Below are 24548 nucleotides of genomic sequence, written 5' to 3'. Positions count from 1 at the left end.
AAACCTGACATATTCAGAATCAACCTTGCAACCAATTGACTAATATTTAGTGATTACCTACCATGTACTTGGCTCCACATTAAGGTATTATAAGGGAATATAATAACAATAAACAATTACTAAGCCTTTCCTATGTGTTTTTCAAGCATTACCTCATTTAACAGTCACAACAATCATACGTTATCCCAGGATTTAAATGAGGACATTGAAGGTCAGAGGGAAGAACTGGCCAGCATGCAGAGCCAGGATCCCATCACCCCAGGTGTGTCTGGCCGACAGGTGTGTAACCACCCAGCCATGCTGCTGCATGTCGGGTTCCCTGGAGGTTATTGTGGAAAGGACTGAGGCTGCTGCCTCTGCCCACTTGCTTCCTGGACCATATGTAGGATGTCTTTCAGAATCCATCATTTCACAGCCACTCAGAGAAATCAGGGCTTTTCCATCATAGGCACACATTATTTTTGGTACAAAATGATGTTCAGAAACCAGATTTGTCTCCAAAGGAGAATGATTAGACACAAAAGAGGCTATATTCAAAGTAAAATCTAGAGAGGAGTCTAAAAACATTCAAAGGAAAAGCCGTATTTTTGCCCTGAGAATAAAGTCTCCCAGGAGGACTCTTTTAAAGCAGATGATAATACTCATTTGGATGTGTAAACTCTGCTGTGTTTGCTTAAAAAAAAAAAAAAAAAAAATCAGTCTATTGCCTTATGGCAGAATTGAGAAACTCCCAGCCCCTGAAGCCCTCACATGCTTTCTGGAAGAGCTAATTTGACAGGATTCTATAGCCCTTTTGGATCGTCCATTGTTGGTTTTTTGTTTTGTTTTGTTTTGTTTCTCACTTTCCTTCAAACATTAAATTGGGTTCTTAGCTAATAAAGATAAAATCCTTTGTTTCATGTTCCTTCTTCTATGAAATTTGACCTATAATTTTCTTTACTGCTGGCTTCCTTTTAAGCAATAGCAAGAAAAACCACCACAAGATTCTTCAGATTCTCCAAGTGAAAGGTCTTTCTGCTACCCATGGTTTCGTTTTCCCTCCAAACCTAACTACCGAAGCATGTCCTCTTTTTGCTACTCTTTCTCCTTCCTCTAATTTCCCTGTAGGATGTTTGTGTTTATTACATTATTATTTGTGATGGTGAAATTATTGTTGCTGGCCAACCACAGGGCAGAGTGGGGACAAACGCATGGACCATAAACTTGGCTAGTAGGCACGTGAAGGCTGTGGTTTTAGGATCGTTATCAGCACAGACCAAATCCCATCAATTAAATGGCTCACATGGTTTCTTTTCTGTCACATTAATTCGTTTGTTTTACTTTTTAGATTCCATATATAAGTGATAACACAAAGTATTTGCCCTTCTCTGTCTGACTTATTTCACTAAGTATAATACCCTCCAGGTCCATCCATGTGGTTGCCAATGGCAGAATTTCATTATTTTCTATAACTGCGTAGTATTCCATTGTATACATATACCCCATCTTCTTTATCCTTTCACGTGTTGATGGACACTTAGGTTGCTTCCATATATTGGCTATGGTAGATAATGCTGCTATGAATATGGGAGTGCATATATCTTTTCGAATGACTGTTTTTGTTTTCTTCCACTGGTTTCTGCTAAGGGTAAATGGAGGTGGTGGTGGGGGGTGGGTGGGAGGAACACCATCAGAATATCCCAGCCTTCTTATTTCATAATTGTTCCAAGGTGTCAACAGTACCGGGTCACCAGCAGCTCACCAATCTCCTTTCACATTTTTCATCATCATCTTATTTTATTTGAAACTAGGATGAAAGCATACAGGCAACAGTTACTGACTTGCTTATTACTCTGGATGTTTTAGATTAGAATCCAAGACTTTTCCTGTAGGTTGTAGCTGCCAAGCAGTTCACATCCATGTGCATACGCTGTTCTCTGAGAAGTTCTAAAAGGCAACTCTCATTCGACATTCTCCATCTGCAGGAATGTGCCCACCTGCCAAACAGGGATATCCTCCCTGAAGTAGGCTTACCTCATATACAGCCCAATGCTGGGCACCTTGGAGGACCCAAGAGGAGGAGAGGTCATGTTCCCAGACCTCCAAGGGCTAACAATTTAAACTGGGAGACAAGACTAACAAAAGTGAAGCATTTTGAGACTGAGCAAGCACTACGTCCCTACCCACAGTCTGAAATCCCATAAGTCACTGTACAAATAAATACTCATTCACCTTTTGGGGAACTCTCACCCCAATCCCCCTGCCCCTGCAATATTATAAAGCAAGTTCTCTCCTTCTGTAACTTTAGGCCTTTGGTTCCTAATAGTAAGGAATTTTGTCTTATATTGAAAAGCAAAGCAAAGATGAAAACTTATATGCAAAGATAAAAGAAAAGAAGGAAAACGATGGGAAAACTCTCTCTGAGCTGCATTCCCCAGCGCACCCTCTGTAATGGGGTACTAATTACAGAGGGGTAAAGGAGCCTGCGTCTGATTCTAAGAAGGTTCTAAATATACCTCTGTATCTTGCTTCCATCAGAAACACTGATTTGTAATTTAGACAAACACACAAACAGAACCCAGTAGCTTTGAAGCAAGCACTGATGCACATATAGATAGCTCCCGAATCTGGCTTCATGCCTGTAAAGGTATATCTCTCATTGATGGCTGGTACCGTGTGGTATGCACACAAATTTGCCTTTGACAATAAAGGGTCCCCACTGGAGAATTCCATGACATCTGCAGGAAAGTGGGGCTTCTGGATTCCTTACACCCCTCAGCTTATTCTTCTAGCCATGTGCTTAGCAGCTCACGTTTCTGGACAAGACACACTGGGTGGCCGTTTTTCACTGGGTTTGGGGTCTAATGATATGTGTATTTCTTTGTGCAAAAAATAAGCTAAGGTTTTCAGACTCTCACAAACAGCACATACCTCCACTACCTCACAGGAACCTGGAAAGGATGGGAAACAGAGTCTTAAATCAGACCTGTCAATGGAAGCTTGCAAGGTTGGGGGCGAAAGTCCAAGGTGACTCACTCAGTTTGAAAACTATGTTCTGCTTTGGGTAGTTGACAACTTGTGAAATAATACGCCCCTGACCCCTTACCGAGTATCGATATAACCTTACAGTGCTTAGGACTGAGGCTTGAGTTCCACCGTGGTCCAGGTGGGACACGGCATGGAGAAATTCTCCAAGGGTGTCATTCACGTGGAGGCTGACTCGGGACAGACTGGAAGCTTTGTGGAACTGTCGCTGACTTTCCTCAGCAGCCCAGCCCAATGGAACAGGATTTCCTGGGATCTTCTAGAACATATAATCTTGGAAAAGGGGATTCCCAAATATATATTATTGAGGCCTAAAATCCTTTTTTCTCCAAATCCTGCCCTTTTCTTGGTTTGGGTAATCCAGATAATTGCTCTAATTCACACTGGGTTTTTTTTTTAAACTCACATCAGTACATCACAAAATTCTCACTGAATCATAAAGCACAGCAAAGTATCTCTCTTGAGGTTAAGAATTTCAGATCCTTCTAGAAGCCTTGGGCTCTGGAAGGGCACTACTGTTTCCAGCCATGTTGGCCAGGTGAGGCCTGGCTTCTGGGAAAGTTGCAGCCTTGACTCAGAAAAACCATGAACAAAGTCCCCTGACCACACAAAACTAGACAGACACAGAAATTTCCTCTAGGCAGGACTAGCTCTGCCCATGTTCAGTTTGATGCTGTCCAACACACCCCCACCACCGTAAAAGAGAGCCAAGCACTATAGGATTCTTCTGTCAATGTGCATCTCCTGCTCATCTGGGTCTAGAGGCCCAGCCTGGTGTTGTTCAGACACTAAAAATGTGTCTGGGGAGTGAAGAGAGAGGGCGGTGGGTGATCCATTCCCATTAAACCCAAACTGCAGATTCGGGAAACAAAATTAAGAAAGCAAAGGAAAATGAATAAATAGCGTTATCTAGAATATTCTTGAGGAGAAAACTGCAGAGATGAAGCACAGTCACCCACCTGGTGTCCCCACAACAGCCAGGACCAACGAATACACAGCCGGTGTTCCATCAGGATGAACTGCCTTACGATGGATGTGAGAAGGGTGGCTGCCGTCATGTTGCCCCTGCTGTGCCTGTATCCGTCAGGAATCTCTTTTTGCATTAAAGCTGAGCCTCTCCAGGGCTAAGAGGGAACCTCCTAGGTGAGGCATGCTAGGAAGGAGCCCCACCCCCTTTCCCCACTGCCAAATCTACCTGGCGAGATTGGTCCCTATGGTTCAAGGCATTTCCCCTGCTAATGTTTAAATTCTTCTATGCACCCATCAGGTCCTGCCTAGAGTTTCCAGCTCAAAAAGGGATACTGAGGCACGGTAAGCATCTTATTTAGAGAAAGAGATAGGATGACAACTGATAATAATAATAGCTATGATTTGGGCGCCTGCTATGTCCTGACCACATTCTGTAAGGAAGGTACTAATATATACATTTTACAAGTAAGGAAACTGAGACTTAGAGAGGTTAAGAAATTTCTCAAGGTCATGCATCTGTAAGTGATGAATCTGGGATTCACATATGGGGCTGTCTGACCTCAGAGTTCTGTGTTTGACTGTGGACTACAGAACAAACAGGCCGAGAGAACACATTTGCAGTAAGGGACCACAAAAAAACCTCAGTGCAGAACCATATGCCTATGTATTTAGGGCAATTATTCTCAATTGTGATGCAGTGATGGAACTGGGGTGTCTAGGTCAGCTGTGAGGTCCACAGAGAAAGTGGGTAGGACTAATATAGTAATTATGGTGATGGTTAATATCTAGGGCTCACTGCCATACCAAATACTGCACCAAGTACTTTTTTTTTTTTTTTTGTGGTACGCGGGCCTCTCACTGTTGTGGCCTCTCCCGTTGCGGAGCACAGGCTCCGGACGCGCAGGCTCAGCGGCCATGGCTCACGGGCCCAGCCGCTCCGCGGCACGTGGGATCTTCCCGGCCCGGGGCACGAACCCGTGTCCCCTGCATCGGCAGGCGGACTCTCAACCACTGCGCCACCAGGGAAGCCCTGCACCAAGTACTCTGATGCACAGCCCTACTTAAGCTCTACAACCTCCTTATGGGGGGCGGGGTACTATGACCATGGTTCATCGATTCTAGAACACACTTTTTAAAAATTTATTTTTACATTTTAACAGTTTTGAAGTTAAGGTGCATCTTACAACTACAACTGGCAATTTTTTTTTTAAGTCAGAAAGCAACAGAAAAAGTGGGGGGAGGAAACAAAGAACAAATGTAATGAGTAAAAAGTAGTTACAAAAACAGTAGATATCAATCCAACTCTATCAATAATCACTTTACAGGTGAATGCTCTAAATACACCAATTAAAAGACAGAGATTGTCAGAGTGGATTAAGAAACAAACAGGGCTTCCCTGGTGGGGCAGTGGTTAAGAATCCGCCTGCCAATGAAGGGGACACGGGTTCGAGCCCTGGTCTGGGAAGATCCCACGTGCCGCGGAGCAACTAAGCCCGTGTGCCACAACTACTGAGCCTGCGCTCTAGAGCCCGTGAGCCACAACTACTGAGCCTGCGCTCTAGAGCCCGTGAGCCACAACTACTGAAGCCTGCACGCCTAGAGCCCCTGCTCCACAACGAGAGGAGCCACCGCAAGGAGAAGCCCGCACACCACAACAAAGAGTAGCCCCTGCTCAATGCAACTAGAGAAAGCCCGTGTGCAGCATCGAAGACCCAACGCAGCCAAAAATAAAAAATAAATTAAAAAACCCCAAGACCCAACTATATTTTGTCTATAAGAAACACACGTTAAATAATAAAGATTCAGACAGATTAAAACTAAAAGGATGGAGAAAGAAATACCAAGCTGACACTAATCAAAAGAAAGCTGGGCTACCTATATTAACTTCGGACAAAGCAGACTTCACAGTGAGGAAAATGATCAGGAATAAGGTACATTACATAATGATGAAGGGCTCAATTCTTCAAGATGACCTAAAAATCCTAAACAGGTATGTACTGAACAAGAGAGTGTCTGAATAGAGGCAAAAACTGTTAGAACTCAAAACCACAATTAGATGTACATCACATCCACTTGGATATATAATCGAAAAGGACAGACTATAACAAGTGTTGGTGAAGATGTGGAGTAACTGGAACCTTCATAGGTTGCTGGTGGGAATGTAAAATGATGCAGTCACTTTGGAAAACAGCTTGACAGTTCTTCAAAAAGTTAAGCCATCTGGCCCAGCAATTCTACTCCTACGTAGATAAATGAAAACGTTATGTCCACTCAAAGATTTGTGCAGTAATATTAATAGCAGCAGGTGGACAAGCCAAAGGCCCATCAACTGATGAATGAATAAACAAAATGTGGTATACCCACACGACAAAACATTATTCAGCCATGAAAAGGAATGAAGCATTGATACATGCTACGATATGGATGAACCTTGAAAACATGCTAAGTAAAAGAAGCCAGTTACCAGACATCACATGTTGTATAATTCTACGTATATGTAATGTCCAGAATCGGCAAATCTATAGAGAAAGTAGATAAGTGGTTGCCTAGGGCTGGGAGTGAGGGTGGGAGAGGACAGGGGGTTGATGGTTAAAAGAAATAGAGCTTCTTTTTGGAGTGACGAAAATATTTTGGTGATAATCGCACGACTGTGTGAATATACTAAAAGCCACCGATTTGTACACTTTCAGCGGATGAATTATATGGTATGTGAATTAAATTGGAATAAAACTGTTAGAAAAAAGACGATTGAACTGAAAGGAGAAATGCACAAATGCCCTTTTTCAGTGATATATCAAACGGGCAGAAAACCAAGAAGGGTATAGTTGACCCGAACAGCACTGCCCAACTTAATCTATAGATTTCATTTTACAGTGGTGTACTGGTAAATATTTAACAATAGCTTTCCAGGGGAAACAAACTTTGATCTGTAGCATTTGCTGAGTTCCACGGTACAAATACTCCCACCATGGCTGACGTCAACCTACCAACAAAATGTCACTGGCCGCGGAGCTGGGAAGAGATGTGCATAGCTTTCCCCCTTTGGTGCCAGCTCACAAATCAGATTGCTAAATTTTCAGGAGCGTTGTGAGCTGATTGTGAAACATGGGTAGCTTGAAATTTCCCCCGGAGGGAATGTTTACACCATGGAAATCAGCTACAAACCAGGTGCTTCTGTTTGTTTATTTGGAGTCAGTTTATCAGCCCACACTATCAGAAAACACCAGAGCCCCCACCAGTGGTTCTGTCTGCATCATCAAGAGGCTGAATGGCCTTGGACAAGTCATACAACCTCCCTAATTTATTCATCTATAGAAGATGGCGCTGGCGTAGCTGACCCCCAAGTTTACTCACACCTCTAACATTCTATTAAATAGTAGGCCCTTCTTCCACAATTCCCACAGATAACACAACCTAACAGCACGACAGTGTGCAGTCACGTGACTCCGGACAGTCATTCTGCGGCCCCTCAGGATGGGGTCTGTGGTCTCCCCTCAAGCCTCGCTGCTCACCAAGCCTCCCTTTGTGCTTTGAGATCCAGGCATGTAGAAATTCTTTAGACCCACGGACCCCTTTGGTGTCCCGCCTGCCCAAGCCTTCACACATCCTGATCCCACTCCGTGGTACACTCTCCCATGACCTCTTCCTCTGGCCAACTCTTACCCCACTGGGCCTCTTTGGGAGAGGTCAATTCCCCCGGAAAGCCTTCCTTGATGTTCCCCATCCAGCTGAGGTATCTGTGCTATGTAGTTCCCTGGCACCCTATCCTTTCCCTATCACCATCCTTATCAGTTTTTTCTTGTTATCGTTCATTTTATTGCCTGGCATCCCCACCCAAACTTAAGTGCCAAGAGGGCAGAGTGTGTGTGTCTTTTCCTTTTCATGGTATCTCCAAGGCCTACACCTGATACACCAAGGAGGCTAAACAGTCATTGCTGACTGAATATATGAGCATCTGCTGAAACACACAGCTTCTGAACAACAGGGCGGTACTCTTCAAGAAATGGTACAAACCCAAACTGAAATCCCTTTTGGATGAATGCTTTTGCATTAGCAGATTTCCAACAACGGAGGGAATTTCATCTGAGAGATTTCCCACTTCAGAGAAGGTTCTGAATCCTGGGGAGTGAGATTCTCAATCTTGATGGGACCATGACTTTCTAAGCAAACAGCCCTGCTCCTCAGACAGGAACTCTTGCCCGTACGGTGGGTTATGGCCCTTGGAGGAAGCTCTGCTCACTACAGGGATAAACAATTAACTTGGCAGCATCAGACCCTTGAGAAACCATTTGTTTTGATTAAGAGGGGGGACTGTGGATACACTGGAGTCGGGGATCCACAGAGGGTGATCTGACATTCAGAGCGCAGAGCATGAGACCACCTGCCAACGAAGTCTCATGTTCCAGGACCTCTAAACTCTCCAGAAAGCACCAGGCAGTTAAATACAGTTACCTCTGGAGCCTCACTGAGGTCATTTGCAGATGCCATTTTTTGAGATTCATTTTCAGAGTCCGTTCAAGGGATTCCCAGACCAACAACCTTAGGCTCACAGAGCAAGATCCTCCAATGCAGCCGTCATGTACAGAGCCGAGGTCCAGACAGGAGAAGTGATTTGCCTGAGGTCACCCAACTGAGGCAAAGCTTTATCAGAGTTCTGGCCCGATTCCTGGCCCCACGTTCTTTCTGCTGCAGCACTTCGTCAGCCAGACGCCGTGAAGAACAAAAAGACCGTGGAATGGGGCAGTGCGCACAGAAAGGAAGCCCAGGAAAATGAGGGTCCAGCAGGAAGTCCATCAGAAAGCGCATCCCTGTGGCCAAATATATTTAGAAAGTCCCCCTACCTCCCTGGAGGTGTTTTGCTTGATCCATTTGCATGGGTTGGCCATGAACTCAAGGGCGATTAGATTCACCCGTAAGTTCAGCGTAACCCGCAGAAGCTCTACAAGATCATTCAACCAAGAAACAGTTGTCAGTACAATGTGGGAAACGCTAGAATATAATGGAGTAGATGCAGCGTTAACGGGAGGAAGAAAGGGCCAGGGGAAAATGAACTGAAGCTGAATCTTAAAGGATGGGAAAGACTGAGAAAAAATAACAAGTGAAAAAGAAGGTCTGGTATTCTAGGAAAAGAAAGAGTGAGAAAAAATAACAAGTGAAAAAGAAGGTCTGGTATTCTAGGAAAATGTACGGTATTCCTAGGCAAAGAGAGGAGTTGATGTTGGGATCTGGGTGATAAGTGCACAGCGTGTGTGGCTGTGTTGATGAGGACACCTTCCAGGGAGGAGCCCGGTGGGAGAAGCACTTGGGAAGGCAGGGTGGGTGGGAAGAGACCTGTGTGCAAATCCTGGAGCAGAAGTTAGTGAGAGGGTCAGCTTGGGGACGGCTTCAGAGGTGGGAGAGTCTGGACAACATCCTGAGACAACACGGAGTCACTGCAGACTTCTGAGTAAGAAAGTGCCCCAACTCCTTATTTTACGATAGTTAACCTGTAGGAATGGTGGGAGAAGAGACCCAGAAGCAAGGAGAGAGAAGGTGGCGACAACCACCAGGATTAATCCATCAGCCTGTTGCCACATGACCAAAGAGAGAAACAAAGCTAATTAACTGTGGCCCCTAATGCTTCCATGGGCTGAGGAGCGCCCCCAACAGCCTGAGTCATCTTGGACTCAGCCAGGGCTGAGACCGCGGGATTCACTCAGACGTTCACACAGACTCTGCTGACCCCGTGGCAAAGCCGCCCATTGTTTGCTAAAACAATTCCCATTTTTTGCAGTTCAATCATTAGCCAAAGGCATTGAAGAAACACAGTCTTAAGACTCAGCCCAGGAGAATTCAGGCTCTACTGTTGAATACATTGCAGTCATACATGTTCCAAGATGCCTACTTTCTATAGAACACTGCATGGTCATAAAAGCTACATATACCAAATTCTGCTTCATAATACAGGTCCAAAGTCCTCAAACTAGCCTTTGTTTGGGAGACTCTAACCTGACAAGGTGTTTTCATCAGTTTGCCAGCTAGCGAGATACATTCATGGTAAACTTTCTGAGATGGACAAAGTGAATCTGACCAACTGTCCGCTCAGCCACTTGTGAAATAGAATAACGATGGCAGTAGCAGCAGCGAGCATTCAGTGAGTGTTTACTCTGTACCCGACACAATCGTAATGATTTTACACATATTAACATGTATTTGATTCTCACAATCTCTCTTTGAGGGAGGTAATTTTACAGATGAAGAAACTGAGGGTTAGAGAAGTAAGTCCCTTGCTGAAGGTCACATAGCTAATAAGCAGTGGAGACAAGAGTTTGAGCCAGGAGTCCTTACCCACTACAGTGGGTTCTCAGCTCTGTGGTAGGTATAATGAGAGCCACAAAAGTAGATGACAGGGTCCCTGATCATTTTCTCTCTGAATACACACTATGAGCTGAAACACTCAGACACATTTAATCAGGAATTTCCCTCTGGTTCCAAACTTCCTGTTTGCTCTGCGCCTCCAATGTCAACGGAGTCAGCATTCTACTTCTGATCTGGTCGGCCATAACATGGCTTCCTCAGAAGAATATAAACTTGGCTTTCATCCCAACCGGCTCAGGCTCTGCTCTCTCTTCCCCTCCCCTTTATCATGTCACAACGACTTCACCCTACACCGTCACTGGCGGGTGAAGATGGTCTCACCTCTAAGTAAACCTAGACCCACAAAAAAGTGACTACCCCTGAAACCCCACAATTACACTTAGTATTCCTTTATCAGGAGACAAGCCCTTCAATTATACAACACGGCAGAGGGACCACATGACTCTCATTACCAAAATGCACATTTTTGAAGTCAGCTTTTTTGCTGAAGGTGGTCATGTAGGGAGTGGGGGATGGGGGTGGGGGGTGGAGTGGGAGCTCATGAAGATGGTCGATCTCCGTCAAGGAGGCCGAGGCACGGAAGTCAGACTCCGCAGATTTCCTATGCAAGCACACCCGTCGGCTGTTCCAGCCCACTGGACACTGTTAGGTGCATTTCTCAGTACTCCCTTACCCTGCCTCAGGGTCCCTGCATGCTCACAGTGTTGGAATAATGCCAAAGAGAGGCTCCCTTCCCCGGAATACTGCCTGACCCTGAGATCTAGGCCCTGTCCTAGATGGGCCCTTGACCTGCATGGGGACAGAGCCTCACATGTCCACCACCCTGCTCCCCACAAACAGGGTGTCACCGTTCCTGGGGTGTCTGCACCTCCCCACACTTCGCTGTGCCCCAAACAACTTATAGAGTCCTTTTATGTCCATTAGCTTATTTAAAGCTTTCAATTTATGCCAAGTCTGCAGGCCTGGCCATCTTATTTTGATTTGATATTTATTATCAGCTCCATTTTACAGATGAGGAAACTGTGGCTCAGAGAGATTAGGTCGTTTGCCCAGGGTTACATGGTTAGTAAGTGGCAATGCTGGGACTGCAACCTGCATTCTCTATATTAGTTTGCTAGGGTTGCTATAGCCAAGTAACCACACTCTGGGTGACTTGAGCAACAGAAATGTATTTCTCACAGTTCTGGAGGCTGGAAGTCCCAGATGGAGGACTGGTTTCTCCTGAGATTTCTCTTTGGCCTGTAAATGGGTTTTCTCCTGGTGTCTTCATGGTCTCCCTCTGTGCACGTCTGTGTCCTAATCTCCTCATCTTATTAAGACACTGGTCATATTGGATTAGGGGTCACCCATGTGACCTTATTTTACCTCTTACCTCTTTAAAGGGCCTATCTCCAAATACAGCCACATTCTGAGGTACTGGGAGTTAGGACTTCAACATACGAATCTGGAGGGAACACAATTCAGCCCATAACATCCTCTGACTCCATAACCCTCCTCCCACTCATTCATCCAACCAATATTTATGGAGCTTCCTAGGTGCCAAGAATTGCGCCCGGCGCTTCTGCAAATGTTTTCTCATGTAATTTTCCACACAGTCCAGGGAGCTTTGCATTCTAATTCCCATGGTACAGTGAGGGAACTACACTTCAAACAGTTTAAGTATTCTGCCCAGGAAAACACAATAAAGACGAGACAGACACTGAATTCAGCCCCAGTTCTCCGACTCCAAATTCAGCGCTGTGTCTCCAGCATACAACTTTGCTTCCCACGCAAGACCGCAGCTGGCAGCAACGGACAGGGTGACCTGACAGTGACGGCAGTGGGGTGGGATCTGGCAGGATCTCCTTCTTTGGAAATACCGCAAATCCCATGGATAATAGCTGTATCTACCGCACAGAGCTGTTGCGTGCTGATTAAATGAGTTAATGGGTACAAAGTGCTCAGAATAGAGTCTGGCTGGTAACGAAGGCTAAATGAGTATCTTGCTATCGCTGTTGCTGTCGCTGCTACTGCTGTGGTGGTTATTATTTTTGTTATTGTTATTCTTGTCATTGACTTCTAGATATAAAATTATTGACTTCTCAAATACCCACAACAAATTATTTTTCTCTCCGTCCCCAAATTATACACAAAGGCCTAAACACACAAAGATGGGGCGAACAAGAGAAGAAAGAACAGCGACGTAATTTTGGAAGCTGGAAAGCAGAGGGGTGAGTGGGACGTGACTCAGTAGACCTGAGAAAGAGCTGAATCCTGAACCAGCAATGGGGAAAGTCAAGAATGATCAAATTTACGCTGTAGAATCTCCCACTTCCTGCTCTAACAAAGCTCAGGAATTTGCAGTGACCGTTACCTCTGGAGATGAGGATGATGTAGAAAGAGATAAAGCGAAGAGATCTGGTTGAAAAGCAATTATCAACTCAGATTCTCTTCTTACTCTGCACAGCCCCTTCTCTACATCAGAGATTTTATTCCCTGCAGGGGAGAAACAGAAAGTCTCCGGGGCCAGGGTGGAAGCGGGGAGAGGGCAGGCACCAGCGTATAGAACTAAAAATAGGGCAACTGGATGGATATACGTATTCTGGGAGCTGGGCCTTCAACCCTCTTCTTTCATTTGGCTCACCTGGCTGCCAAGCCCTGTCTCTTCAGACAGGACTCTGGAAAAGTCTTCTCAGGGTAATCTGAGGACTCCAAGAGAAAAACTCTAAAAATATTGATGGTCAGAAGTTCCCCAAATAAATGGCCCATAGGATGATTCATTGTAATGGTGCCCAAGTTGACTACTCCAATATCTGAATGATAGTTACAGAAAGAGGACAGAAGAAATCATTAAAGAAATTAGACATGTCCCAGAACTGAAGGACATGATTTTCTAAATTAAAAAGGTTTATCTAAGGCCCAGTGCAACGGATGAAAATGGGTCTACACCACATCGTTAACGTGTAATTAACAAGCTTCCAGAAAAAAGAAAGAGGTCCACACGAAGGATCAAGAACAAAATAGTTTTGGACTTCTTAATAGCAACACCGGGAGTTGGAAGGCTGTGGAACAATACCTTCATATTTTGAGTGAAAATGGTTTTCAATCTAGAATTCTATACCTAGCCAAACTCTTTATCAAGTTTGAGAGTACAGTCAAGATGGGTTTAGATATAAAAGGAAGAGCTCAAAAATTTACTTTTCATACTCTTTCTCAGAAGGTACATCACCACATCAAGAAAGCGTATCAAGAAAGAGGAGACATGTGATATTAAGAGAGGAGCTCTCACATGGAAGAGGCAAAGACGCCTGGACAACAGTGAAGGGAGACCCCAGGGTGACAGCTCTGCAGTAGGCACTGAGGACAACTGTTCAGACTGGAGCAGTTTAGAAGGCACCGGTAGAAATTGATCCAAGAATACTGATAGAATGCCTGTTGCACCTAGCCACCCTGAAGGGAGGTGTGGGCAATCTGGAGAGCATCTGTGTCATCTCCAGGGAAAACAAACAGAGAAAATGTATAGGAAAGGAAAAGTAATTACAGCTTATCAAGTGGCTTAGTTCCAAATAGTATTTCACAGTCATGATAATGTATACAGTGTGTACATTCATTTAACAAAAATTACAGTAAACTCTGTTGAGAAGATGGGAGGTTCGGAAGGCTATGTGGATGTGACAGGATGGTGAGTAGGTAGTAGGTGGGGCAGAGAACTAAATTCTCACTTCCATAGTGGAAAGTCACTAGATAATTTCTAAAGTAAAATTTAAAAAATAACATTAAAACATGTTATTTAGTACAATGAGGTTATCACCTCACACCGGTCAGAATGGCCATCATTAAAATGTCTACAAATAACAACTGCGGGAGAGGGTGTGGAGAAAAGGGAACCCTCCTACACTGTTGGTAGGAATACAGACTGGTCCAGCCACCATGGAAAACTATACAGAGGTTCGTTAAAAAACTAAAAATAGAGTTGCCATATGATCCATCAATCCTACTCCTGGGCATATATCCAGAGAAAACTCTAATTCGAAAAGATACATGCATCCTAATGTTCAAAGCAGCACTATTTACAACAGCCAAGACATGGAAGCAACCTAAGTGTCCATCGACAGATGAATGAATAAAGAGGATGTGGTATATATATCAATGGAATACTACTCAGCCATAAAAAATGAAATGATGCCATTTGCAGCAATATGGATGGACCTAGAGGTTATCATACTAAGTGAAGTAAGCCAGACAGAGAAAGACAGATGTCATAAGATATCACTTATATGTGGAATCTAAATTATGAAACAAATGCACTTATTTACAAAACAGATACAGACTCACAGACACAGAAAACCAATTTATGGTTACCAAAGAGCGAATGGGATGAAGGAGGGATAAATTAGGAGTTTGGGATTAGCAGACACAAACTATTATATTTAAAATAGATAAACAACAAGGTCCTACTGTATAGCATAGCGAAATATATTCAATATCCTGTAATACACCATAATGGAAAATGTGAAAAAATATATATATATGTATAATTGCATCACTTTGCTGCACGCCAGAAACTACCACAGCACTGGAAATCAACTATACGTCAATTAAAAAAACAAAAAACAAAAAAACCCATGTTACCTTGAAATACAAAGGTCCATACCAGAAGTGTCAGCTAAAAGAACTGTTAAGTGGTTGTCTCTGTGGGAGGGGAAATTGGTGGAGGGGAAGGGCAGAAAATGGCTTCTCATCTCTTTAAGCACTGCGTAGAACTGTTCAAATCTTTATCTACATGAATATCTTTGATTAAAATAACATCTATGCTTTATAACACCTGACTGCATAAACTTGAGTGAGTTACTGCCCAGCTTTGGTTTCCAAGTTCCGCATCTATAAAATGGAGTCGTATTAGACAGCCTCTGAGGGCCTCCTTGATCTAACATTCACACTGCGGTTCCTACCACGGGACCTGGTATCATCTCATTACACACTCAGCCCCTAGGTCCTTAGGAGTTGTACACTAAAGTATCACTCTCTACAATGGGTGGGGGAATGCTGACGGCTGAGAAAAGTGCTCTGTGGGAACAAAGACCCCCGCGTGATTTTCTAAGGGCCAGATCCTAAGAAGACTGAGAAGCAGAGTGGAAGGGATCATGCCGATTCCTCCACCCGCCTGCTGTGTGTGAGCATTAGCTACACTGGAAATGTATTGAAAGAAGATGAGACTCTAGACAGTAGATTTTCCAGTTATTAACACAGCCTTTAACCAGAGACCTTCATCAACTCAGGAAACGCCTAACTGCCTGTGGCAGGAAAGCTTTCCAGGGATCAAGGCAGGCTACCATTCCGCAGACCAGGCACACAACCCCCTTAGACCACCGGGAAGGCAAGACTGCGACGCACGTCACAACTCTGTAGGCGTCTCCCAGGGAGGCTGGGCTCGGAGCGCACAGCCAGAGACCTCTGTACGTCTTCAGCTCTTTCTGGGGAAATCCCTCCCAAGTCCCTCCTTTTGGCCTTTGTCTCCCAGCCCTGGAGAGGACCAGACATTTCAGACTCAGGCTTATCTGAGTCTAAACGAAATCTTTGTTCCCTGCTCCTAATTCTTAATTGACTTTTTATAAACATTATCGTCAACAAGGAAAGCCTTTTCTAAGCACCTCCAGAGTACAGAGTGACCTAGCTGGGGCCAAAGCAGAAATGCCCTTCTCTCTCTTCCTGTCCCCTTACTGCCCCTCAGTTCTGGCACCAGACACATAACAGGCACCCAGGGCGGACTGACTTTTGGGGGGTGATGATGATGGCTCATTAAAGATTGAAAATCTTGGAGAAGTAAAGGGGCCGGAGAGCTTTAAAACTTACAGCCTCCTCTCCTGCTGGTAAAAGGCCAAATTTTAGTGCTCTAAGTGAGGAATGTTAATCATCAGTCATACTTGACATAAATAAAATACCTTGTCTTTCCCCACTCGTTTCTATATCCTTCACTTCGACCTGTACAGTCCGACTAGTCATGATCACTCTCAACTGCTTTAGAAAGGAGACAAGGCAGGTATTACCCGAACCCCACAGGGAAGCCAGTCATGAAGACGTTCAGCTCAAGATTTCGTGAAGGATTCTCTAGCAGCTGTTCAACTGTTTTGTCCTGGGTACCTCCGAGGTCGGGGAAGAGAAAACTGACTTTACCTTTCTTTGCCGTTTAAATTTTGATCTTTCGCTATGACTACTACTATACTTTAAAAGAAGGAATTCCATTTTATAAAAAGGAAGGAAGGACTTCATTCTTCTAGTGTTAAGACACTTGGCCAGAGCGGCAGAAGCCGCGTTCTTTGCCACCCTCTGCCGCGGTACGTGTGGCCGTGAGAGAGGAAGATGCATTCCTGTCTGCCAGGCCTCTGCTTCCCCTCCCCTCCCAGGGAACCCCCGCTGCCCTCTGTGTCTGAGGTGGACCCCACAGTCTCTCTTCCATGTCCCATGGTCAGAGGAGCATCCTCGGAGACTCAGCTGCTGTACTGAGCCGCTCAGAGGAAAACAGACAAGCTCTGAGCGTGATGTAGAGTAGGAGAAAGTTCCCTGAACCAACTTTCGGAAGAAAGTCCACCCCGGCAAACCTCCCCCGTCATGGTATGTGTGAGTGCGTAAGGGAGGGGAAGAGATTTTTAAAAGCCACAGCTAGGAAGCGTGGACACACAGTAAGCTAACGCCTGCTCCCACTGCAGCACACAGAGGATCCTCGGGAATGCTGGGCAGGGGACACAGAGACAGTGCCCTGTGCCGCCCATGGGGGGAACCTGAGCAGAGAGGGCCCAGAGGAAAGGGAGCCTGTCAGCCTGGGCTCGACTTCAAGTGTGAGCCCCCAGTCAGGCAAACGACTTCTTCCCTTAGTTCCTGAGCCCTGGCCAATTAGCTGCTGATTAGTTTGTGTATAAATTCCAGCAGGAAAATTCTATCTCAACTTCAGCAGCGAGGCTCCCCCTGCAAAATCTGGCCTTGCCAATCTCCCAGATAAACCCCTGCACCACCCAAAATATGGTCTCCACCTGGGCTTCGGAACAGCCAGAGACGAATATGCAGACACACATACCATCTAGCCCGTGTGCTGGAAGCTTCAAACAAAGCAGCATGGGAAAGAGAGATCACATGGTCCTCATTCATCTATGAATCAAGAGAGAAAAAGGAAGGGGGGCCGTTCAGGGGCAAAGAAAAAATAAACTGTGTGTGTGTGCTGCAGATGCTTCCAACACAGACTTTCAAAAGTGCACGTGTATGAGGTAGCAACCCACTAGACTGGAAGTCTCTGGAGCATTAGAGACTAGAACAAGTATTTCGTGAACACCTACTACAAGCAGGGTACCATCCTAGGCCAGCCAGGTAAGCACGCTTGCGTGGAGTTCTATATCACAGAATAGGTATCTTAAGTGAAAATACAAGGTTGGCAAAGGGGACCAGCCTGATCCAGAGAGATGCTGTCGCTCAGGGAAGGCAAGACCCCCACGGCAGGCTGGGTGGTCAGGGGAGGGCTCCCAGAGCCGGGGCATCTGACACAGTTCTGAGGGCAGAGCGGAATTTTTCTAGACCCGTGGTCCCCGAATCACCTGAGGAAGGTTTTAAGAAAGTACAGATTCCTGAACCCCATACCAGACCTACTGAATCAAAGGCTCTAGGAATGGTACCCTGGAATTGCTATTCTTTTGAAAAAAATTATGATTATTTATGACACATTCAAAACATACAAAAAAGCAGACAGAATAGTGAACCCCCGTGTACCCATCACCCAGCTTCAGCGCTCACCAACTCGTGGCCACTCTTTCCTCACCTATATCCTTATCTAGTCCCCTTGTCCAGTATTCTGGAATCTACCTATTTTTTAAACCAGGGACTCTAAGGCAGTCAGACCACAGATGTGACCTGCAAGCCACTCACTGATCAAGACACAGATTAGGAGCAAGGGAATTCCAGGGACAGTGGAGACAAAGACTAGGAGAAATGAAAGGGAAGGGTATTTGGGGGAGAATGGCCTAATTTGGAGGGCCTTGAGGGTGGGATACACGGTTGGGGGAAGGGGGATAAGGATCAAAAGATGGTTGGGGGCCACGAGGGCCCTGTCAGCAGGCATGGTGTCTTTGTGAGAAACACAAAAAAGGCGGCATCTCCTCTGGGTAGAAACAGCGCCCCTTTCTGTGCTTTATCTTACGAGGGTTGAAGGACGCTAAGAAGGGGACCCTGTGACAATCAGCCCGTGCTTTGAAAGAACACGGGGCAGCGATGGAGAGGGAGGTAGACAGACAGAAGGGCAGAAAACCGAGAGGCAGTGAGTGAGTCACGTCAAGAAATTCTTGCAAACTAGCCAGGGAAGACGGAAGGAGGCCTTGGAGCTTGTCTTGAAAGAGAGAGATCTCGTGCGGGGTTCTGGAGAGAGTGATATGGAAGTCACGGGCATACAGGCGTCATTTGGAGGCATATGCGAATGCTGAAATAGCTCAGGAGGAGTATCTGGGGATGAAGGCCGTGGGAGAACCCAGCATTTAGAAGATGCGGGTGGAGGGGAGAAGGGCCAGGCCAGGTGATACAGAGATTGAAGAGAAATGGTCAAGGAGATGCGAAGGAGAGAAAGAGAGCGGGCATGTATGGCTCACAGACGTCAACAGAACAAAAGTGCTCTCAGGTGTGATGAGAGGGAAGCATTCAACGAGGGAAGCATTCAACGAGGGAAGCAGAAATGAGAAGAAACCAGACATGTAAGCAAAAGTCAAGTTTTGGAGTACCTGGAATGACTAGTAAAGTGTGGACTTGATTTGATGAGCCCCATGGCAAGTGTCATGACGTGTATGCAGCACGAGCTTGCTGATCAGTTACACTTCCTAAGTCTGTCACTTACCAGCCTGGGGCAAATTATTTAAGGGAAGTCCCTGAATCCCTGCTGGTAAACTGTGGATGATTATACCCACTCTAACAGGGAGGGGATGGGGATGATATATCAATGAATGACAATTCTTCTTGTCACTGGCACCTAACAGTGCACTGCCTTGTAGTATGGGTATCTAACCCCGGTATCTCTAACTAGCCTGCAACCAGTTTTGGGGGCAGACATTAGGGTTTTAAACTAATTGAAGCCAATGGTCATTTGTTGACCATTTACTACGGGCAAGATTAGAAGAGGATGTAAAATTAGAAGATCAAAGGGTTAAAAAGAAGCAGCCATGGCCCTAACGGAGAGGGTGGGACTTAGTGAAGGACCCACATGGATGCCCGACCCTAACACAAGGTGAAGAGTGGCAGGTGCAGCAATTAGTTTCAACTTGCAGTTCATTCCCAAATTGCAAATAAAGTGTGGTGGATGGAGAGACTTGCTCTGGTTGGTGGGACCAGGCTTCCAGCCGGCAGGCAGTTTTGCATGAGGCTTCTGGGCTGGACAGAGGAGGTGGAGAGCAGAGCAGAAAAATGAGGAAGTTGGGAGTTGGCAGGTGAGTTTGAGGAAAGCTAAGAACCTTGGTAGGCTCAAGACAAGAGATCATGGGGGGCTTCCCTGGTGGCGCAGTGGTTGAGAGTCCGCCTGCCGATGCGGGGGGACGCGGGTTTGTGCCCGCGCGTCCGGGAGCTTGTGCTCCGCAGCGGGAGAGGCCGCAGCAGTGGGAGGGGCCGCAGCAGCGGGAGGCCCGCGTACCGCAAAAACAAACAAACAAACAAACAAAAAACCCAAAAAGAACAAGAGATCATGGGAAGTGAGGGGAGAAAGGTGTTCTGGGCTGTAGTAGACATAACCTAAGGTGACCCCCAAGATGTCACACTCTGGTATAATCTCATACCCCCTCCCCTTGTATAATAAGGTGGCGGAGAAACTGTGACTTACCTCCAACCAAAACAATGTGGAAAAGGGATGTGATATCACTATTGAGATTATATGACATTAGAGGGCAAGGGCCAAGGGATTTGCATGTATAATTAAAGTCCCTAAGTCATTTGACTTTGAGTTAAACAAAAGAGAGATTAGCCTGGCTGCGCCCAATCTAATCAAATGATCTGTTTCGAAGAGGGTCCAGGTCTCCCTGAAGTTAGAGACTCAAAGCAGGAAAGACTTTCTCTCCTGCTGGCCTTGAGGAAGCCACGTGAATGCTCCAGCTCCAAGGAAATGAATTCTGCCCGCAACCGTGTTAAGCCTGGAAGAGGAGCCCAAACTTCAGATAAGAATGCAGTCTGGCTGACACCTCGATCACAGCAGAGAAACCCAGGTGTGCCTTGCCTGGACTCCTGCCTCGTGGAAACTGTGAGAAAATCAATGGGTGTTGTTTTAAGCCACTGCATTTGTGGTAATTTGTTATGCAGTAACAGGAAACAAATACATGGAGTCCTCTGTCGTGGAGGGCCATGAAAGCAGGCTAAAAAGTATGGGCTTGGGCTTCCCTGGTGGCGCAGTGCTTGAGAGTCCGCCTGCCGGTGTGGGAGACGCGGGTTCGTGCCCCGTTTCGGGAGGATCCCGCGTGCCGCGGAGCGGCTGGGCCCGTGGGCCGTGGCCGCTGAGCCTGCGCGTCCGGAGCCTGTGCTCCACAAATGGGAGAGGCCACAAAAAAAAAAAGTATGGGCTTTGTTATGCAGGCCATAGGGAGCCACTGACTATTTCTGAGCAGAGGGACTTTAGGGAGCTGGTGAGGGTTGGTCAGAACCCCTTGGAGAACACTTAGTCAGGGCATTGCTCCCGGGAGCAGGTCAGTGAAGTTCTGGTGAGGGATTAGCTCTGGGTTGAACCAAGCCAGCTATTCTACCCAATTTAAAAAAAAAAAAAAAAAAAAAAAGGAGGAAGCAAAATCTGAGTAAAGAAATTGACAGTCATTGAAAAAACCTTAAGGAACTTTAGTGTCCTTGTTGCTAATTATAAATATTTACTCCTCCCAGAATTCCTGACCTCACAGAAGAGCCTGCGTAGTCTCGTTCTCTTACTGGAAAATTTCTCTGTGTGTGTGTGTGTGTGTGTGTGTGTTTGTGTGTGTGTGTGTTCATTCTATGTTTTCTTGGAAGGGGGACAAGGCAGTAATAAGGGACTGGATGATCTGTAGAGAGTCACTTCCTGTTGGATATTGTCTAGTTCCCCTCCCCTCCTCCCCGCCAAGATCATAAACCCTGAGACCCGCTAGGAACTCCTCCATCTCCGATTCTATCTGCTGGAGACAACTAAGCCAAACAAACTCAGGAAGTGGCAAGAGGTTGGGAAGGGGAGGAAGTTCATGGCACAGAAGGAAAAAGTAAAGAGAATGCCCTGATGGTCAAGGAAGAGGGTAGGGGGTGGGGCAGAGAGAAACGAAGGTCACCCCAAGGTTACTTGGCGCCGAGGCTTTAAAATGTCGTGCTTAAGCTTTCAATCAAAACTGGCACAAACAGTGGGTCAGATCTCCCGGGGCCATTCAAATATTAACATTCACAGTGATAAACAGCCCCCCAAAAAGCCCTCTGTAAGCAAATTGGAACAAACAACTAATCTAAAGCGGGTTGCTAAGAGACCGGTGGGGCAGGAGCCAAGTCAGTCCAAGCATCCGGAAAGCTCTTTATTTGTTCGCTTTTGGGGAAGAGAGGAGGAGGGGAGAGGCACCTGTAGATGACTCCATGTTGGTGGAGGAACATGAGGGCTGACGTAACCTCCGCAGCGTAGAACCGGGAACGAGGCTCGTCGAATTTTCGGGACCGCTGAATCTGGAACATGAGGTCTCCACCGTTTACATACTCCATGACGAAAAAGAGGCGGTCCTGAAAGGAGACGAGGAAATGCCATTTAGTGAATTCCGCTGCAGCTGCCCACACAGGTCACCAAAGTAACAGAACCGGGGCTCAAGGGCCCTAGCAGCACACATTCCGGAGGGAAGATGAAGCAGTCAGGGTACGAAGTGTTATTCTAAAATCTGTCTGTCTTACTTTTAGAGGCGTCAGCTTGGTCTAGTGGGAGAAGCCCAAAACTGACAGAAAGGAGATCTGGGTCTCTGTCTAATTTCTGTTATGACCTTGAAGTGCGACCTTGGACAAGTCTCTGTCCCTTTGCAGGCTCCAGTTACCCTGGTATGTGTGGTGGGTTATATCATGCCCCCCTCCCCCCCCCCGACAAAGGTATCCATGTCCTAATCCCTCAATGTGTGAATGTTACCTTAGATGGCAAAAAAGGACTTTACGGCTGTGATTAAGTTAAGGATCTTGAGTTGGGGAGATTATTTTGGATCACCAGAGTGGGCCTTAAAGGCAGTCACAGATGTCCTTATAAGAGGGAGGCAGAGGCGATTTGAGAAGGGAGGAGAAGGAAACGTGACCAGGGAGGCGGAGGTTAGAGTGATGCGGCCACGAGCCAAGGAAGGCGGTGCCACCAGAAGCTGGAAGAGGCAGGGAAGGATCTCTCCTAGAGCCTCTGGAGGGAGCACGGCCTGGCCGACACTTTGACTTCAGCCCAGGGACACTGGTCTCAGACGTCTGGCCTCCAGAACTGTGAGAGAACAGATTTCTATTATTTTAAACCACCAAGTATGTGGTGATTTTGCTACGGCAGTCCTAGGAAACTAATATAAAGCAACAGGGACTAATGAGATGGTGAGAGCCCTGCCTATGAGGGCCACGTCTCACTCCGGAGGATGCTCCTTTTGGGGTTCCCACCCTGGCATGCTTCCTATGGATTCTGTCCTCAAGAAGGGCCAAACCACAGTCATACCTCATTAGGGGTGGTGCCTTCTCATCTGCCCCCCATTTTGAGGTGGGAAGAAGACGGAACGAAATTCACTTTTGGAGTTTCTTGCCTACAGTTTGTGGAGCCCATAGAGTGTGGGGTGCTGTGCTAGACAGGAGGCAAAGAGTTACAAACCATCACTGTCCTGAGGCGGCCGTGGCGGGGGTGGGGTTATGATCCAGGGGCAGAGATGGGAAATAGGTAGAATGATGAAAACAAAATAGGAGCAGAGTGCCTTAAAGACATTGGGTGCTGAAAGGGGAGCTCTCTGAAGTGGTGGGGTCCATGGAGGATTCTAGAAGGAGCTAGGCCCTCACTTAGAGGAGGAGGAGGTGTCAACAAATACCAGGACATGGGAACAGAGAAGGCTTGGGGACCGGTAAACTGACTACGTCAGCAGGGGAGGAACGTTCATGGAGCAAAGGGGAAACAGCGAGGTGAGAGGCCAGAGGGTCAGAGTACATTCTTAACATACAGATACAGTCTCAGCGGAGCTGCCAGGAGGATGTCAGCATATTGTTTTCAACCAGAATTAGCAGAATCATTTCCATGAAGACTGAGTAAAAATCACAGTGACACTTTATTCAGGGAGCAGCCTTGACGGCATATCTACTTTATAATTGGCATCTCTTTGAAAATAAGTCCACCCTTAAGAATTGTTATGAATTCAGACTACCTTCTCCCCCCACCACAACCTCCAGAATTATTCAAGCTTTACTGGTGTTCACCAAGGCCCTAAGGTCTAGCTTCTCTTCCATTTGTCTTGACCCTCCCCTTCAAAGCCTGCCTTGTTTTCTCCCCCAAGTACGATTTTGTACTCAGAAGTATTCAGAAGCCAACCATTCATTTAATCAACTAGTCCCCATTCAAATCCTTATTTCAAAAATCAAATGATCAGGCCAACCCCAATCCAATGAAACCAGAATTTCTGAGGATGGGACTCAGGCATCAGTAGTTTTCACAGGTCCTCCTGTGATTCCAGTGGGCAGCCAGGGTGGAGAACTACTCTTCCATCTGGTTTCTGCCAAGGTGAAATATATGGATTATAAGTTATTGGAGCTTTCCTCTTTTTTCTTTTCAAGGATCTCCCAAGAACACAGGTTCTCAAATTTGTGCAGCAGAATCTGACAGAGGCTTGTTAGAACACGGATTCCTCCCCCTCTCCTTCCGCCCCACAGAGTTTCTGATTCAGAAGATCTGGGTTGGAGCCTGAGACTCTGCATCTCTTAGTTCCCAGGTGATGTTATGCTGCTGGCCAGGGACCCCCACTTTGAGAACCACTGCCCTAGAGCACTTGGGGCAAGGCTTTCCCATGGCAAGAACAGCTGCGTCATGCATTCAACACTGCCCTAATCTAGCTGAACCGTCAGAAACAGCTGCTGCAATGCCAGTCCACGGTCACCAACTTGGACTTGGGCTTTAGCAACAATGGAGTATTTCCTTGCCTGTGTCTGAAAGAAGCCAAATTTCTAAAGAGGAAAAAAATCTCCCCTCCGCATCCTGCCTCCCTGGCTGCTTTTTTTTTTTTTTTTTTTTT

At 46.2% G+C, this 24548-nt stretch overlaps 1 protein-coding gene across 1 annotated transcript in view; it reads right to left on the bottom strand.

Annotated features, from left to right (window-relative positions):
- The window catches only part of PRKCE (protein kinase C epsilon), a gene marked incomplete at its 5' end in the record, with an annotated part of 189627 nt that overhangs the window by 61875 nt on the left and 103204 nt on the right, over nt 1-24548 (bottom strand). The window contains one exon of the mRNA XM_007459990.1: nt 21899-22053. Coding sequence (XP_007460052.1) covers nt 21899-22053 — 155 coding nt within the window. The remainder of the gene's footprint in view (nt 1-21898; nt 22054-24548) is intronic.

The sequence above is a fragment of the Lipotes vexillifer genome, unplaced genomic scaffold, assembly GCF_000442215.2.
Source record: "Lipotes vexillifer unplaced genomic scaffold, Lipotes_vexillifer_v1.1 scaffold666, whole genome shotgun sequence".
Taxonomy (NCBI): domain Eukaryota; kingdom Metazoa; phylum Chordata; class Mammalia; order Artiodactyla; family Lipotidae; genus Lipotes; species Lipotes vexillifer.
The sequence above is the reverse complement of the archived record's forward strand: the minus strand, read 5'-3'. Positions and strand labels throughout refer to the sequence as shown.